At 37.8% G+C, this 20,052-nt stretch overlaps 1 protein-coding gene across 2 annotated transcripts in view; it reads left to right on the forward strand.

Annotated features, from left to right (window-relative positions):
- The window catches only part of LOC114657851 (polyamine-modulated factor 1-binding protein 1), a 417,512-nt gene that overhangs the window by 378,256 nt on the left and 19,204 nt on the right, over window positions 1–20,052 (forward strand). For both annotated transcript variants that reach the window (XM_028809793.2, XM_051932060.1), the window contains exons 36-42: window positions 2,968–3,135; window positions 5,935–6,102; window positions 7,393–7,455; window positions 11,889–11,998; window positions 14,135–14,209; window positions 14,580–14,673; window positions 15,009–15,079. In XM_028809793.2, the coding sequence (XP_028665626.1) occupies window positions 2,968–3,135; window positions 5,935–6,102; window positions 7,393–7,455; window positions 11,889–11,998; window positions 14,135–14,209; window positions 14,580–14,673; window positions 15,009–15,079 (749 nt within the window). The remainder of the gene's footprint in view (window positions 1–2,967; window positions 3,136–5,934; window positions 6,103–7,392; window positions 7,456–11,888; window positions 11,999–14,134; window positions 14,210–14,579; window positions 14,674–15,008; window positions 15,080–20,052) is intronic.

Raw genomic sequence — 20,052 nt, forward strand, 5'->3', positions numbered from 1 at the left:
GTTGCGTAAAATATTGTTTGATGCTGTTCACTATAAAAAGGCCCAAAATAAATGTAAAACAATGGAGACACCAATGCATCATAGCTCTGTACTTCTAAAGGCCCAATATAAAACATGCATTCATGTTATTCTACAGTAGTTTTCATTGATGCCTGTGACAGGACCTGCTGAAAAGCACAGGTCACCTAAGACAGTGGAATCTGGGACTAATAAAAGAAAATGCCTTTTGACTGTTTGAGAGTTTTATTATTATTTGAAAATATTAACATTTATAAAGTATATATTAGAAAAATGTAGGAGTGAGACATGTCTGATAAAAGAGAAACATGAAGAAAAGGTGGAATGGACAAAGACAAAAATGATTAGATGGAAATGTGGAATGTCAAAAAGATTGATGCTTTCTGCTGTGGACAACAAATGATAAAGGTCCAGGTATATAACTGGCTAAGCTGGGTAAACCCAGAAAATTGTTACTGACTGATGATGATGATGTGGCATATATTTGTCTGTTTTTTCTGTTGGTATTTTAACATTATATTTATAGTGAAAAGATAAAAAGAAAAAACAAGCAGTGCAACACACCTAAAAGAAACTAAGAGGGCAACATTGTGCACATGACAGAATGACCTGCCCCTTTGTGACACTATTGGACTGTTCATCTGACATGTTCAAAATAACTGTCAATCTTTGCAAAACACACAAAGTAGTGCTTTACCCTTCATCTCCCATGGCTGTGTAAGTGGAACATCTCTTGAAGCTTCTTGAAATACATTAAGGGAAGATGGCTGAGTATAATTTAGTAGGAGCTCCCACTGGAAAGTAGCCACCATAAAGGTTTTATCTGCTAAAAATGCCTGTGCTGATACTATGATGTCACTCATGACATGCTCACTCCAGCATGTTACTCTCAACACGTCCGTTCCAAAGCGTTTGTCACATGTCCTAATAAAATGCATTGCACTTTTCATTCCAACAAATGGTGTATACAACCAACACTATAACCTAATAAAGGAAAATTTAAATATAAAAAATATATAGGAAATAAAACAAGGCTGACAGAGAAAGTACTAGTCAGATTAGCACCCATTCATTGTCTCACAGAGAGAAGTAGTTGGTGGTATGGCCCAGGGGGTCCTCAGAGACCAGCATGCCCTCTTTAATGGAATTTATTATTTATTTACAGACAAATTCCTGTTCTCATTCTCTCATTGATCAGATCACTAGAATGGTTAATGCACTTGAAATAAACACTCTCTTTATGACTTAATTTCCTGTATTTTGTTTTTCTTTTTGAAATTTTCTTCATTAAGTTATTAATATTTTAATCAACATTGCTAATGTTGGTGATGTACCATCTGCTGAAATGAAAAAATAATGCATTTTATTACTACATGCATTATAAAATACATTCTAAAACATGGTGCATCGCAAAACGTAACAGTGAATATGCACAATAGAGTGTTACTGCCAGAATGACAGGACTCAGATTATATAATATATATTTTGAGAACTTTAAAATATTTGGTTCAATATTTTACATAATAAGAAGCTTAGAATTTGAACTTTGCTCATGTGGATACCCGAAGTGGGTGAGTGCCAGCAAATAGACTGGCAGCTGTTTTGTGATGCAGTGTAGTACCAAGAAAGTCTAGCTGCTGTACTAGCTATAGGAACATCTGTTTCTCTTCTTTTGTGAAGGTACTTACATCATTTTCTATTTATACAAAATATAGTGATCAGTATAGTTTGACCATTTGCTGCAGTGCCTATTTCTAAATCATGCTTTGACTGCTGTAGCAGCAAATTAGAAACTATTGACACTAAAAAATTAAAATCCATGAAACAATGAAATATTTGCTAATTTTACTAACTTTATCTGCAAACAGTAATAGTAATAGTAAACTATATACTATTTCAAATAGAAAAGTCAATACAAATACATACAACATTTTGAAAACTCCCAGGGGAGCCTCCGCTAATAAAATAAAAGGACATGTACGCCATCTAGTGTTCATTTCTGATGAGCTGAGAACTTTCATGCATGTAATGCTGTGCAACACACTCCACCACCATCTCATCTGAGCTATACACCAAGGATTTACCTGTCTTCTATAAAGCTTCTAAAGTCAGCAGAATAAAGTGATGCCATAAACCTGTTTTATGATGGAAATTAATGAAACAATAGAAGCTGATCATTTATTTATATACAAATGTGTGTATAACCAATGACAAATTAGGCAGGTTCTAGCAATGGCTTGAGGTTCATTTTTCTTTTTTCATTTTCAAAACAATACTAGCATTTCTGCATGCTGAAGAGTAAAAATGGGTCATGTTGATTTCCAGATATTACCCCCTGGAGCTATACACATGAATTCTGAAATAGGATTATTCTTATTTTGAAATATGACACAAGAGAAGTTTGCAGCCTTTTGCACTTCTTAGTCAGAAATATGTTCTGTAATGTTTGATATGCCAACTGACTTACAGCAGTACATGCCAGATACAGTTATGTTTGTGCCGCTGCCAGATGCCTGTTCTACTCAGCCTGCACATAACAGTCTGGGTAAATGTAGCTGACTAGTATCATTTTTTTTGTCTTTTTGGCAGTTTTTCATTAAGAGATACTGAGTGGCGTAACTTTTGCACTACTGCCTCTGAAACATGAGAGTGATTATTTTACTTGGTTTTTGGCAGGTAGCCCTTTTTCCTCCCACAAGCTAAAAGTCTTCATTTTACATTAATTGGCAAATCTTAGTTGGCCTGGTACAAGTTACTACAGGTTTGAGTGTACTCTGCACTGGATAACTGGCCCATCCTAGTTCGGTTTCTGCCTGACCCCTGAGCCTGCAACCTAGACTTTGGTTTCTAGTGACCAGTAACAAAACGCTGGTTCAGGAAATAAATGGATGAACTGTGGGTATGTGTTGCATTGTTTTCATTTACTGAAATGCTTATTTGAACCTTTAGTTAAACGAGAGGAATTATGAGGTGGCCAATCTGCAGAATGAACTTGGGCATTTTCAACAACGCCATTCACAACTCCTGAAGGAAAACACAGGATATGGGGAGCATATTTTCCTTCTTAAAGAGGAGATTAAAAGAGCTCACAGCAAGAATCAACATTCAAACGATGAGGTAAAGTTTACTGTCACATAAATCTGCAAGTAATTTTTTTTAATAATCATTTGAAAGTGGCAACTGCATTTTGATTTATGTCAAATAATAGTAAACAAGAATGAACGTTGAAATAAAAAAATGATAGATTAAAATGTCTGTAGACGTTATAGACAGTTCTAATGGGAGTGTTACTGCATTGTTTTAATTAGAAGCACAATATCCAACGCAGGTTTTTATTTTATTAAAAAGAAATCTCAATTGCAGCCCTTTCCATCTGGCTTTCCTGTGTAAAAAAATGAGAGCTAAATAAACAGATAAAGCCTTTCATAATCTGTGTGCTCTGAGTCATGCAGTTTCCATGGGTTGGACACCCTTCATTAAAGTCTGCCTGCATTTCACTGACTATGCTTTTGGTTCAAAGCAAATGGCTAACATTACATATTGCTGTACTCTTATAAATAAGGAATACTGAAGGAAAAAACTAATGAAAAATTTTGTTTTCTTTATTAGGGTTGAGATGCAAGTTCATATTCAATGTTTAGGAACACTAAAAGATACAGTAATATAAAACCAAATTACCATGATCCTGAGAGATTATAGTATAATGGGATACAGGGATTTTACTGTAAATAAACTACAAACTCTTCTTCACATATCAGAAGTTTCAGACCTCTTGACTCTTCCAACACCCCTTACTCAGCCTGTGATTGTCAAGTGTCAACACTGTTCAGCCTGGAAATTAACAGGTCACCCTTATACTATATGAACAATATGCCAAAGTGATGAAGAATGAGCCACCAGTCTTGTGGTGTAAAGTTCTCTGCTGTACCATAAGACACCATGTGAGACAAGAATTGCTACAAGACAGAGGTCACGTCAAACCTAATTGATATACAACATACATTTCATAAGCTGTTGCTGTATTACAGATCCTTTTTTATTTTTCTTCATCTCTTTCATGTATATTATATCATTCTAGTATCTTACAACGTTCTCAGATCATCTTCATGTGATTCATGGATAAAGCCCATCTTGGCAGCACTGGGTATTCTCTGTCGTTAGAGGGCCCACAAACGCACTCTCAGTAACAGTAACAGAACATACTCTTCATCAACAGTCAACAGCTTAATCATTCGCATTTTGTTCCACATTTTAATAGAATTTGAGCTAAAAATGTCAGATGTCACCATCAGACTTTAGCTATTAAAATTACCTTATGGTAATAGTTCTTATCAAGTGTAATCTATATCAACTCATATTAATAAGCTGAGCAGTTGGTTGCAATCACTTTATTATACAAATACAGTGAATTCAGAAGGTATTTAGACCCCTTCACTTTACGCACACTTTATTGTATTGTAGATTTTGCCATTTTTGCCCATCATGCTGCACTCAATAACCCATAATGAGAATGTGAAAACATCTTCAGAAAGGTTTGCAAATTTATTAAAAATCAGAATCTGAAATTTCTCATTTATATAATTATTCAGACCCCTTTGCTGTGGCACTCCAAATTATGCTCAGGCGTGTCCAGTTTGCTTGAATTTTCCTTGAGATGTGTTTAGAACTTGATTGGAGTCCACCGGTGGAAAAGTGAATTGATTGGACATCGTTTAGAAAGGCACACACACACACACATAGAAGATGACACATTTCACACTGCATGTCAGGACAAAAACCAAGCCATGAAGTTTAAGGAAGTCTTTGTAGACCACTATGATAACATTGCAGTTAAGACATAAATCAGGGCAAGGGTATAAAAACTATCTATCTATCTAAAACTCTTTCCAAATCTGTGAGTGTTCAGCCAAACTGATCAACCAGGCAAGAAGGGCCATGGTCAGGGAAGTATGACTGAGATCACTCTAACAGAGCTTTGGAAGTCTTCTGCTGAGATGAAAGGATGACCATCTCAGCAACTCACTATCAATCGCTAGACAGAAGCCACTCTTAAGTAAAAGGAATATAATGCTATTTAAATGACTCTGAGTGCTTGAGGAAAAAGATCCTCTGGTCTTGTAAAGGCAAAAATTGAACTCTGGGCTTATCTCCTGCTTAATACCACCCCTACGGTGAAACATGATAATTGCTCAAAGTTGTAATTGCTGCCTTAAGGGGCTTCTACAGAGTACTGAATTAAGGAACTGAGTATGTACATGAATGAGGCATTTCAGTTTTTCATTTTGCCATTATGGGTTATTGACTGTTTATTGAATTGCAAAAATGTTAAATGTAGTCAGTCAGGTTAAATGTATCCATTTAAAATAAAATCTACAACACAATAAAGTGTGCAGAAAGTGAAGGGGAACTGCATATTGATAATATTTTTTTAAGCAAAATCCATGTGCACTGCACTTAGATACAAAACTATGTTCCTCCACAACAAGGTCTCATAAATAAAAATAGCCGAACAGTGAATTTACACATGGATCAAACATTTTGGCCGCCAATAAACATACCTTTGAGGAAACCTGGTATCATAGATTTTTGTTCTAGATCCTTTTGTATAGTATGACCTCAAATCAATATCTGTGGTCTATATTGGGCTAAAAACATGAAGTTTGTTTTTTAAGTAACCTAACCACTGTCTTAAGTAATTAATATTATTTATCCAATTGTTTATTTTGCATCATATTGTGTCACGGTTTGTCTCTGTATCTGCTGCTACCTCTTTGGCCCTGTATATTATTATGAAAGATGTCTATGATCTCATTTTGATGGATTTTTGAAGTTGTTAAGGTACATACTTCTCATTTCAGGTTTATGCTTATTTTGTGTTGTCATCCTACCTAAGTTGTTGTGTGCTGTCTTCTTCAGGTCCGAATGTACGAAAGCAGGTTGTCTGAGCTCAGTTCCCAGCTTGCACTCTCCCAGCAATGGGGTCAGGAGCAGCTTGAAACCTTGCAAAAGAGAGAAAGTGAAACAGTTCATCTGAAATTGGAGTTGGCATCTCTAAAGGAGAAATACCAGGCCTGTATTAAGGAGGTACAAAAAATGGCAAATGTTACAGAAAATCATTTGCACAATACTGCAATGATGAATGATGTTGTCAGAATTTGTGAGATATAACAACCCAGTGTGGCGGTGCTGATACAAAATGGGAGAATTGACTGTTTGATGTGCTTCAGAGACTCCGCGGCCCTGCAGACTAAAGAAGATAGGACATTGTGAAAATTACTGAAAAATAAAGCTTTATTGCAAGGAGATAATAAATGGAAAGAGATTAAAGAAACATGATTCTGCACTGCAGGTGTGAGAGAGCTTGCTACACTATGTTAACAAGAGAGGAACTCCAGACAACCATTTGGGGGCAAAGATGTGTAATATGGAGAAAATGGCTTCCTTTCATTTATGTGTGTGTGTGTGTCTGTAATTTAAAGTGACAAGGTGGAGGGGCATCACTACACCTTTGAACAGGATCACAATCCATTATGCTTGTACAGATTTTTTTTTTTTTATTAATTGTGAAGTATTGCAGTACAGACTCGCACGCCGTCTTCTGTCAGACATTCTTGACAAAGTAAAGCTCAAGAAGGCCATCATATTAACATTCAAATATAGAGAGAATTTGATGAGAAGGCCAGTGCAGCTGGGTGATTCCTGTTTACTTGATATTTTCAAAATATTTGACTTGCTGTGTGAAGGTCCCCAAGGTGCTAATTACAGTGGCATTGCTAGGTAACAGATTGCAGTTCTATGATGTGAGGATGTGTTTCCTTTAAAATGTGGTCCTCTGTCTCTACTCATCAATTTGTATTATAGTCGTACTTGACATCGACTTCTTTCATAATATGAAGTACGATCATCAGGTGTTCTTTTACGCTTTGACTTTTGCTGAACTGTTTCAGTTGTTCTGTATGATTTTATACGTGGAAACAGCCTAGCTTTTTTGTTTAATGTGATTTTGCACATGGTTTAGAAAAAGTGACATACAAATTCCACTTACATATTTCACTTGTTCTCTTGTTGTTTATTCAAAACATGTGTGCAGACAGGCTTAGTGACTTGTTCAGGATCACTCAGTGGTAAAAATTTGATCAGCAATCCTGTCATCTACAGTTTAACTCCTTAGCCGCCAGTGACCAAAGCTGGGCACAGTATGCGGTCTAACAATACTGTTATATGGGTTAAATATTTAACCTCTCTGGACGTCCACTCCACACACCAAAATATAAATGTACTATTGTTATTTGTCATTTTAATCACATCTGTATGCTGCCTGAAGAAGTCAGCAGTTCAAGACTTATCGACCGGCATTCTGTGTTTTTCTTGCAGAGTGAAGCCTTGCAGACAGAGCTGCATGAAATGAAGCAGAAGTACATCTCAGCGACTGATGAGGTAGAGTGCACTGTTTGATTGTTTGCTCTGATGCTGTGTGTCTTCATCAGTAAAAGTGTGTTTTTGATTGAGACAGCCTTTTTTCATTATTTATTTTTCTAAATTTGGCGAGTAAGTTAAATGTGTATGTGTGTGCCCTGCGATGGACTACCATCTTGTCTAGCATTGGTTCTAACCTTCCATTCATTACTATCAGGATAGGGTTTGGCTTTGTAAAGGACCAACAGGTAATGAGATGGACAGATGGAGAAATGCTGAAGAGTGATGGGTCATTAGAAAGGAGAAAATAGATTGAAGCCTTGCCAATTTCTAATGACAGGAGGTCAAAGTGTTCTTGACTGGGCATCCCAGACTGTCTTATTTCACAATTGTTCTTTTACAATAACGGGATTGTATTTTTAGAATTTTGTAATGAGTGCAATGAGTAATTAAAAACACTCATTTTTTAATGAGTGCTGCCAGTCTAGATGCTATTTCAACACTTTGAGTGATTTTAGTCTTGTAGGTTTCGCAGAGTCCTCCCACAGATTAGAAAAGAAGGGACAGTGATTTACCCACTCACTTAACCTAACTTCAGAAATTAGCACACTTTTTTTTATGGAAATTGTATATACCATATATACTCCCGTATAAGTCGGGTCTTGAAACCCAAAAAATCGATCATAAAGTCAGACCCTGACTTGTATGCCTGTTCACAAATGTGACACTTACATTTTTTTTTTTTTTAACATCTTTTTGCCTCCTCCAATCTCACATCAGTCTCCCAGACATATCAAATTTTGTTGCAGCAGTGCAGTTACCAATTTCTTTCGCCACTTCATTGACTTTTAACTTAAAACCAGATTCATATTTTTTTCTGATCAAACGGTCCATCATAGATGAGGGATGCTCTTACAATAAAGGTGTATGAGGGTGTGAGATACAAAAAACACAAAACAGTGCAAACATCGCTTCGGAATAGTTCGGGTATTACTGGGTGGTCACGTAGGCACAATGCATAGGAAAAAAAGGCAGTGTGCTCCGTGGCTACTCTCTCAGGTGAGCGTTAGCATATTATAATCTCTTTTACCAATAGCGTGAGTTTTCCGTATTCAACCTATACGACTAACATTATAAAATACCACAAACTACATGGTAAAATCAAGCCCTGACTTATCCGTGGGAGAACTTATCCGCGAGTTTATATGGTAGTATACCTTATACAAATGTAACATCAAAAAAATAAAAACTACAGTAAGCATAACACTCCCCATTATGCCTTAATCCATGATTTGAATCTGAACCAACATTAAGGTTTTTAAAAGCTTGGCATCTTGAGTCAAAATGAATAATACCTTTGTGTGATTTCTGAGGGGTTAGGCCAGTGTGCCAGGATCCCTCAGTCATTTAGATAAATACTAGGGGGCTCCGCCCCCTGCTCGCTTCGCTCGCCAACCCCTGGTGTTGGGAATGACAAAGAGCGTGATGTATGAATGAGATATAGAATAGTGTGACGGTGTAGATGATGCAAATAGAAAGCAAACAATAAAGTGTGTGGCACAGTGTAAAGGTTTATTTGAAAATGTCTTTGTACACGCCGTTTAAGTGTAAAAGGTAATTCCAGCTCAGAACTTGTAAGGTCATTTAAGATGGTTATTGTTGTGATCAGAGTCAAGTTTGTCAGAGTTTAGAAAGAGTTGTGTCTCTACAGGAAGTAATGGAATGACTTGAGTATTAATGTTTTCCACATTAATATTTTTTGGACATAATATAGTGCGTTGTGTTAAAAGGGGCATTTGGTCTAATGAGATTGCTGTTCCAAATGTCTCTGTAACTAAGTCGTCGCAGATAAAGGCTTGAGGAATTGTAATAATATGTGGCTGAAGTCCATCTGTATTGGTGAGTGCACCATCTCTCAGTTGTAATAAGCAATTGTTATGATCTGGTTCTGGACATCGTATCTTTTTTACTAACTGTATCTTTTGAAAGCAATGCCAATTGTCTGCGTATTTTAAGGTGCACTGAACAATAGCTGAGTGCATGGCATCTGGAAGAATAGCTAACCACTGTCTAAAATCTCCTCCTCATAAAAGTACCTTTCCTCCAAATCGAATATTATTATTCATAAACGTTTGTAGAAGTTTATGAATGGTGTTGAGTAAGTGACTTCATGTCATTGAACATTCATCAATAAACAACATTTTTTCAAGACGGATGTTACGTACAGTGCCACCGTTAATGTTCATAGTGGATACCGATTTGTAGGATCTAATGCAGTTGATAAAGATTTCACTTTCAGGTACATCGTCAGTTAGAAGCTTCTGTAGATATTCAGTATATGAATGTAAAGAAGGCAGTCTAATTTGACCCTTTTGACAACAACGTGTAAATGTATTACTTGTATTGCCAGTTGTTTCTTCAGGGAAGTGAACTGAATGACAATGATTGCAAATGACATTCATTAATCCGAATGAATTTTCCTGGTGTATGTTTTGCTTGTGCCGTTTGAGAGGCGCGTTGTTGCATGTGTAGTATTTGGGACGTGTTGTTTTGGAGCTGTAATCGATTTGCCTGTGCTGTGTGAGAAGCCCGTTGTAGCCTTCGCTGCCATTAACGTATGTCTGAGACGGGAGGTGTTTCGTTTTGAATCCGTGCCTGTTGCGATGCAGCACTTTGATTGATAGATTGCGTCATGTGGATCTAGGATGTAGATTTGTGCTGCTTGCGTTTGAATACTTTTTTATGTGCCTTTTCCTTTTTTCGTTGCTCTTTGCGCCTCATTTCTCCATTTTTCCTGTGCTCACTCCTTTTTTCTGTGGTCTTGTCCGCCTCTCTCGCCCTCTTTTGTCCGTCTTTCTCGGCTCCTCAGCCGACTCTCGCGGACTCTTTTTGCGCCTGCGCAGTACGTCTTTTTGCAGCTACGGCCCATTGCCGGATGTGCCTGCGTCCATCATCCGGTTTAGCATTCTCGGTTAGTAATATGGATTAACATTAATTAATCAGTACTTAGTTTTTTGTTAGCAATTTTTGACTGAAATTCAAACAAGAAAACATTAGCAAGATCAACAATAATCAGATTTTGCCACAAAGTAATAATGGGTAACAAATATCAGCACCCCGTCACCTCACTTACCTTAGCCCTTGAAGAAGAAAAGAACACTCAGAGTGTGTGTGTGTGTAGATTCATGAAACAGGTATGACAAATGTGGAAGGAAAAAGCAGCTATAAAAAAGATAGTTTAACCAATAAGACTCTGATCCCAATGGAGACCACTGGTCATCCCGTTCCCGTAATTTTGCATTGGTAATAATGAAACTAGTTGTGTACATATTTTTTTGGCTTTACATCAATCTGTTGTTGTGAACTTAGTTTTCTAGGGGTTTCTGCTCATTCAATAAGTTTTAATTTTCCCTTTACAGTTTGTTTTAAGTTCGTTTGTCATTACGATGTAGAGCACAATTCATATAGCCTGAAGCTGAAGGAGTGGAGTTATGAAAAGCATTATCAATATTAAATACACACAAATGAATAACAGAGAAAGATTTATACTTATGCTGGAAACGTGTAGTGGTGCAGGATATAAAAGTGGATGGATGGGTTAATTTTTCTTAAGTCCAGCTGGTATGTAAGTGTGCGGCTATTGTGAGGTGGACTAACATCTTATTCAGGAATGGTCCCTACCTTACACTGAGATTACCGGAATAGTCTGTGATATGCTAAAACCCAGTAATGGACAAAGAAGGCTTAGAAAATATATGAATGTATGGTTAATTCCTCTGGAAATTTTGTTTTTTCTGTCTTCTGTTGTCAACTGATCCTGTCTCAACAAAAATATTGATGTAGTTTATATTGTCATGTTATTCGTGGACTCTATTCACTTTTACTGTCTTTTTAATGTAATTTGTGTGGATTATGTATATTCATGTTGTATGATGATATCAATTGTAGTTGTAAATACTGTATGCTTGTTGACCTTGCCATCCTTGAGGAGCACTATGCAAAATTAAACCAAATTCAACTGAATCTTCTGTATTTTGGATCTAATTTACCTCTCAGCGGAACTTTATATCAGTGACTTATTTCACTGAAATGTCAGAAGTTTTTGTGTCTTTGTACCTCTCCCACAGCAGCTGTTTGTTTGATTCTTGTATATTATATAGTATGTAGTTTTCATTTCAAAAGATGTGTTGCTCCATATTCTTCTTCAGTTTGAGTGTATGATATCTAAATGAGCATCCTAGGCTACATGTCCACAAGCATTTGAAATCATCCATTATTTTTTAGAAGTGATTGTTCTTGCATATTTTTCTCTTCTTTCTGTAATTTATCATCTACTATTTCAAGAGGCATTCTACAGAATGCTTTACATGCTATTTGATTTTCACAAAACGCAAATCTATCTGATCTTCATGACTGCTAATATACAGTTTCTTAAGTATTTTCTCCTTTTCCAGGTACAGACACTGCGTCAGTCACTCAGTGAGGCCCGCTCAGATAATTCCCGCCTCTATCGAGAAAGTGATCTGGTGGTTGCCAACGTTAACCAGTGGGTAAAAGAACAAAAGTAAGTGGTCAGACCAAATCTGAAAGTGATAGTAATGACTGCTCCTGTCTGGAGTCAGCGAGCGCAGAACTACTTCTTCTTTCGACTGTTCCTGTTAGGGGTTGCCACAATGGATAATCTTTTTCCATATCTTTCTGTCCTCTGCATCTTGTTCTGTTACACCCACCACCTGTATGTCCTCTCTCACCACATCATCAAACCTCCTCTTAGGCCTTCCTCTTTTCCTCTTCCCTGGCAGCTCTATTCTTAGCAGCCTTTTCCCAATATACCCAGCATCTCTCCTGACCACTTGTCTAAACCAGTGCAATCTCGCCTCTCTGACTTTGTCTCCCAACCTGAGCTGACCCTCTAATGTACTCCTTTCTAATGCTATCCATCCTCGTCACACCCAATGCAAATCTTAGCATCTTTAACTCTGCCACCTCCAGCTCTGTCTCCTGCTTTCTGGTCAGTGCCACCGTCTCTAACCCATATAACATAGCTGGTCTCACTACCGTCCTGTAGACCTTCCCTTTCACTCTTGCTGATACCCGTCTGTCACAAATCACTCCTGACACTCTTCTCCACCCATTCCACCCTGCCTGCACTCTCTTTTTCACTCTCTTCCACAATCCCCATTACTCTGTACTGTTGATCCCAAGTATTTAAAATCATCCACCTTCGCCAACTCTACTCCCTGCATCCTCACCATTCCACTGACCTCCCTCTCATTTACACACATGTAGTCTATCTTGTTCCTACTGCCCTTCATTCCTGTCCTCTCTAGAGCATATCTCCACCTCTCCAGGCTCTCCTCAACCTGTCCATCACCATTGCAAATAAGAAACAGCTCAGAGCTGATCCCTGATGTAATCCCACCTCCACCTTTAATGCATCCGTCACACCTACCGCAGACCTCACCACTGTGACACTTCCCTCGTACATATCCTGTACAACTCTTACATACTTCTCTGCCACTCCCGACGTTCCTCATACAATACCACAACTCCTCTCGAGGCACCCCGTCACATGCTTTCTCTAAGTCCAAAAGATGCAATGCAGCTCCTTCTGGCCTTGTCTATACTTCTCAATCAAGACACTCGGAGCAAACATCGCATCTGTGGTGCTCTTTCCCGGCATGAAAAATCACTCTTCATCATTTTCACTCTGCTTTTCCTGGTGAGGTTCTCTGAGGCAACACGCAAGTCTGGACTGACCTGGCCTCTCTATCACTAGTGGCGTACTTTAGCTCCTGCAAGGCATATCCTGATTGTTCTTCTACTGGGTCGTGCATGGTACCTGCATCCTAACTGCATGTCCAAACCATATCAACAGTCTGTTCTCAGTCTGTTCTTCTCCAAGCTCATGTTGTATTGCTGAACTTCTCACCCTAACTACAAACATAGTTTTGATTAAATCTGTCAAAATATTTATATGTAAAGTACAGTGTGCACAAAAGACCACCAGAAGATGACAATGAGGCATATCTACTTTATATTGCATTTCCTCACATAGGAGGTACCAACCCAATAACCGTCACCTCACAACATGTAATGCTGGCGTTTAAGTAAGACTTACATATTATTAGAATTTTGGTACAGGTATTTAATCAAAGGTTAGGATTTGATCCTGTTGTGTCAGTTGACTTCACTGGTATGGTTATTTTATATGAATGTGACAAAAAAAATAAAGCCAAACTCCTAGTTCATGCATTTCTATTGCTACATTTTCTGGCTAAAGTTGACAGTAGCTCAATTAAACAGATGACAGAAAAAAGTATGAATGAAAACTCAAAGTCAAATAAAATCAAGTGGTGCAGTGGCTAGTAGTACAGCTTCACAGCTGTAGTGTTCTAGGTTCAAATCCTGGCCATTCATACCCCTTGACTGAGTTTGTAAATTTTCCTTGTGTCTGTATGGATTCTTCTCCAAATGCTCCAGTTTTCATCCCACTTTCAGAGGTTGTAACTCTAAACTGGCCCAGCAGGAATGAGTGTGTGTGCTGCCTGTAGTGGCCTTTGGTTAGGTTGCCTTTTATCCAGAGCTACCCTAACAGGATTCAATGCATGTGACTTTATATTGGAATAAGTGCTTTAATAAAATAGCAAAATATATGTGAACTACACTTTTGATCTTGAAATTCTCTTCTTTTTTTTAGAGAATCTAATGAAAAACTGGGAAACAAAATCAAAGAACAAAGCAAGCAATTAATTCATCTCACAACTGAAAAAGAGTAAGTTTTATAAAATCCATTTTTGTCAGTCTGCTGTCTTCTCACTTTATCATGTGTATCCATATTTATTACATTTTAATGGGAAAAATTTAAATATCTGCAAATAAGAAAGACATTGTCCCTATTCAAAAAAAGTATTGGTTTAAGGCTGCTCTGCTTTATAAACACATAGTCGTATCATCAGCCCAAACATACACTCTGTCCTTCAAATATTGCATAATACTGTGAAGTAAATAAACTTTCAAATTATAACAACTCAGTAAATTACCCATTAACGCACAAATATACTGTAAAGTATCTGCTTGAATATTTCATATTCAGAATGGTGGCCAGTCACATGGCAGTTTGATCACTTTTGTACTTTTTGTAGGCACTTTGCAGAAATGATAAATAGTCTACAGCATGAAAACAAAAAACTCAAGACAGAAGTTGATGAGCGGAGGATAGAAACAGAGAGACTCAGGGTAAGTATAATACATGATAAATATTTTTTAATAAGCCTGTTTTATTTGTGTGCTTCTCATTAATATTGACCCTTGATCAAAAACGCAAAGATATATGGAAAGCCTTCAGTTGTTAATTGACTTGTCTATGGATTTCTTTGTATACGTAAGCAAAATGGTAGGTAAAATTTCATATGCAATTTAGAAAAATCAACATGATGAGCAATCATTTTTTGCATTACTATTTAAAATGCTTTTGCTTGACTCTCAATAGCAGCATGCCCAGTGTGCTGCAGCAGGCATGATATTTCTTTTTGTTGTATTAACTCGGTTATTTTCTGTGTTTGCTCTCCCAGGCACTGCAGGCAAGCCAGTCAAATCAATATTCTGCCTTGAGCCGCTTGCGCAGCCAAATGAATGACCAAGAGTGAGTAAATAACTTATCATTAGATTTACATTTCATAATATTATTCCTCATGATGCACTGAGCATTTGTGCAAGGTTGCCGTGCTTTGTAAATGTATGGTCCTACCATCTGCCAAAATAGATTTTCTTTCTCTGCTTTGACTGCTTATTTATGCTGTAGGTAAGGACATTTTCAAATATTAAAAATGAAACAAATTAAAAGGTAATGTGCCCATGGAAACCCATTCCGAGTATACTGTAAATTGTTGAATGTTTTAGAGAGATGTGTTACAACTTGTTTTTCTATTCAACAACATGGTGGACATTAAAACTCATATATTAATATGATAACCCATTTTTGTATAATTTGAAAAATGTATTAATTGCTAGCACCAAGTACATATTTTGCAGCAACAGCTGTGTTGATTTGTATTTGTTTATGTTGCTTCCAACCTTTTAAGACCAACGGAAGTGTATTTTTATTTTAGATCGTTCTTTCCATACAGGAGGACAATGGAAATACAGAAAATATTAGATCTGAATTCTATAAACATGAAAGTACAGAAATGTAAATAAGCTTGTTCAGATTACACAAATTCTGCTCATTATATAACTGTCAGGTAGAAAATACTTTGCCCTCTTACAAGAAAAGCCTGTGCATTACCAGTTGTAATCATTTTTGAGTGCACAATATACAGATTTTATCTATATGCTATGTATTTTTTTCCTAGCTTGTTTCAGAAGCACATTTCAATTGTAAATAATTATTTTTTGAAGTTGATTTTCCTCAAAGTAGGTTGGTGGCATATATTACAAGACTTAAGTTAGGGGACACATCAAATATAATGGATGTAGTTGCTGAATACCAGTGGGTAGAAATCGCAGGGACTACCTCACGACTTTTTTTTTTTTTTTTTTTGCATTTTATTGATTTTATTAAAATCAAATAACATTCCATACAAACAAGTCAAGTTTACCAAAACTAGGTTCGAAACAAATCAACCCCCACCCATAAGAAAGAGAGCTAAGCCAGTAGTAGTAAAAAATTAAACTAGTATAAATAGGTAAATAGTTAAATTAATAACTGAATAAAAATAAATAGAACAAAAAAAGGGGAGAGAATCTGCTTCCTCAATTTAAATGCTTATTCTAAAATGTTATTGATTAGATCCTGCCAGGGTGTGAAGAAGTTTTGTACAGATCCTCTCAGTGAGAATTTGATTTTTTCCAATTTCAATTTCAAATAGTATATAACATCGTCTCTAAAAAAAAATCGAATTACTTGGATATAAATTCTGTACTGTTCTCATCTACTAATAAAAGTGGGTTAAGATGTCAACTGCGAAATGAGTATATGGGGCGTGGTCAGAGACAACAATAGCATCATACATACAAGATTTAATCGTAGGCAAGAAATTGTTAACCACAAAGAAATAATCAATTCTTGAGTAGCAATGATGCACTGGTGAGTAGAAAGAATATGTGCTTGAGTTTGGGTTTAGAAATCTCCAGGGGTCTGATAGGTTGTGATCAGTTACAAACTGTGTAATTGTCTTTGCAGTGTTAGATGTCATCACCCCTGTGGCAGGAGACCTATCTAGGTCTGGACTTAAAACACAATTAAAGGCCCCGGCCGTTATAATTTTATGAATGTCTACATTGGGAATGGTTGCAAATACATTTTGGATGAAGTCCCTATCATCCACATTGGGTGCATAAACATTTATCAAAATCACTTTACAATTAAATAAATTACCCATGACAATCATGTATCTCCTTTCAGGAAAAGATAGTACATCTGATACTGCAAGTGAGACTGTTCTATGTATAAGAATTCCCACACACCTAATTTTCTTTGTAAAGCTGGAAAGGAATATTTGGCTAGTCCAGTCTCTGATTAGCCGAGACTGATCCTTGCTTAATAAGTGGGTCTCCTGTAAGAATACTATTTTAGCTTTTAGACCTGTTAAGTGAGAGAATACTTTCTTTCTCTTTAATTCATGATTCAGACCTTTAACATTCCAGCTCACAAAGTTAACTGTTCGGTCATGGAGACATTGCTTCTGAACTTTTGCTGTCATTTTGTAGTCTTGTCTAAGACAGATTTGACTTTAATTTCCAATTTTCCCAGGAGTTATTGCCATGAAGCCCATTGTTACGTTGGCACTTATAATTAAAGGATTAAAAGGATAGATTAGAAATAGCTTGCTCTCTTTCTCTCCCCCCATAGCCCCCTGCCCCCCTATTTTGCCTTCCTATGTGAGGCTGGACCCCACTTCACAAAGTGCCAGTCCTCTGACATACCTAGAGACAGAGTATGTCCAAAACAAAACAAGCCCCCCAGCAGCGGCGTATATGGATTAAAATAGAGATATCTATTGACAATAACATCCAAATACTATAAGCATAAAATATAATCTTAAACAGTCTTGAGAGAACCTAGGGAATAATGTTAAACCATAGTCCTGGATAAGCATGGTAAGCCCTAATTCAATAAACCAAGGGTATAACGTAAAAAAAAATTACACATACATACATATACGCATATAATTGTAATTAAAGCATAAACAAAAAGTGGCTGAGAATTGAAAAGGATGTATAATTACGGTACCAGTATCATTGCAAGTGGATCAAACAGCTGGTGAGATCTTCTTTGCCATACTATGACAGGATGTAACTCACAATCGTATTTTTAAAAAAGTGTCGGGATCAGTTTTATTAACTCTTTATCTGCTTCCTCCATAGAAGTAAAAATGTAGAGCTTACCTTGAATGTCCACTTTCAGTTTGGCAGGATACAAGAGGCTGTATCTGATCTTGACTTTCCATAAGCGCTGTTTAATGTTGTAAAAAGCGGCACCTTTAGCAGCTGTTGAGGGTGAGAAATCAAGGAAAACATGAATGTGGTAATTTTCAAATATGATCTCTTGTTTGTGTCTGAGAAGTAACATTATATGTAATTTAAATTGTAATTTTTCGAAATGCACGATAAGAGTCCTAGGTTTAGAGTTTGTTGATCTGTGTATGTGGTAAGCTGCTGCTATCTCGGTCTCTGATCTGAAGTCCTCTCCAGTTATTTTAGAGAATAGTTCACTGAGTTTGGACTTTCACAATTCTCAAGGAGACCTTTGATTCTAATATTATTCCTTTTGCATCCACCTTCCGGTGCAGCAAGTCTGTCTCAGAGTACTTTGCATTAGGAATTTGCAGCCATTGCTTTTCCATCAGCGGTAGATGCGTTGTTCAGCTATTTCAGTTTGAGTCGTGAATGTTTGCTTAACTTCTTCCAACTGAGCACCAAGTGCTCTCAGTTTATTCTCAAACACATTTTCCTGTATTTGTTCCTCAATTTTTTCTAGTGTATCTTTAGATGTTGCCTCATAGTGATTATTTAAATGTTTTTCCTGGTCTTTGATATCCTGAAGCAGGTTCTCATTTGTCTTGTGTATGTCCTTTTTTCCTTCCTTATATCATTTATTTCTTTCTTTATATCTTTCTTTAAATCATTCTTGAGCTCCTTTATGTCTTGAGCGGTGACCATTGCGGTGATCGTTACCTGCAGTTCGGACAGATCGTTTCGGTATTCTCTGTGCTCCGCGGGTGAAGTGGCAATGCCAGTTAAAGTCGATGTTCCTGGCTTGCAAGGACTAGATGACAATATGCAAGGCAAGGTCAGTTTCAGTTTCAGTGAATCTTCTGGAATCGCCAAGCTATTGTGACCTGATTCACTTGCACATTCGTTCCCACTTTCGCTCTTGGCTGGAGATGATGTAGCAGCGCCAGGTCCCAGGAAATCTGTGCTTTTGCCTGTCTGTTCCAGGTCAGTCTGTGAAAGGCCTTACCTTGAGCATGGACTTGATGTCTGTCTAGGCTTGGATGAAGCTTTAGCTTTCTTTTCCATTTCTTTCTGAGCCCCTTTCCTGCCGTTTGCATACACTGTAATTGAACCCCCTCGGGTTGAGTAAATACAGGATTGTGGTATAGTGGGTCCACAGCTCCCATTCAAAAGGCCCGTTTTAAAATAAATAATCGCGCTCGCGGCTTAGCGAGGGGGCGTGGTGGTTGTGTGGCTGAAGCAGTACTCAGTGCGATCTGCGGTGTGGGCGTTTCTCACCTAAGTGCACAGGTGAGAGACTGCCCGCATCCGTGATTGTTCCTGGGGCTGCTAATTTGCTGCAGCTGCCATGCCCTTTTGATATATAGAAGCGTGAGTCGGCTAGAGAGAAAAAAATTAAAAAAGAAAAGGAAAGAAAGACGAGAATGGGAGGTAGCGAGAGAAGACAGGAAGCAGGTGTAGAGAGCCGGTGTGAGGAAGAAGGAGAGCGAGCGAGCGAGCAAGAGCAGGCTCGCATGAGAGAAAGCAGGCAGCTGGGAGGAGAGCTCACGAGGGGAGTGTTTGGCCGACACTCAGTGGGGCTGAAGGAAGCGGTCGCTCCAGCTGAGCGATTTAGGAACTGGAGTGACCAGTAGAAGAGTCGACTGACCGTCGATAGGAGCGGGAGTCAAGGAGGCTTTGGGCTGGTTTAGCCCCAGCATGAGCGCCTTGGCCGCTGGGAAAATAACCAAAGGGCAGAGGGCCAGAGGGCTACTGGACCAGAGTGAAAGGCAGCTGTTCCTGCAAGTAGGCGACTCTCCTGTTGAGCAGCCAAGATGGGAGTAGCAGGGGAGCTGTCATGGTAAAAGAAGACACCAGGCTTTGTGTAACTGTTTTAAAGGATTACTTCCTGTGCTATTTTACCTCGTTGTTTTTAGAAGATTTTTCTATTTGTTTTTTTAACCTCCACGTTGTACATCTGTTTTATGGATTATTTATTTATTTTAAGACTTTGCATCACTGCACTTATTTATTTGAACATTGTTGTTGGATTTTAAATAAAGGCACCTGACACTTTTGTACCATCCCCTTGCTATGTTGTTGCCTCACTGCTTAGCTCATGAGTAACATTACTGACGGTGTAGGGTTCAAGGGCTCCCGGACAGCAGATGGGAGCATGGA

The sequence above is a fragment of the Erpetoichthys calabaricus genome, chromosome 9, assembly GCF_900747795.2.
Source record: "Erpetoichthys calabaricus chromosome 9, fErpCal1.3, whole genome shotgun sequence".
Lineage (NCBI taxonomy): Eukaryota > Metazoa > Chordata > Cladistia > Polypteriformes > Polypteridae > Erpetoichthys > Erpetoichthys calabaricus.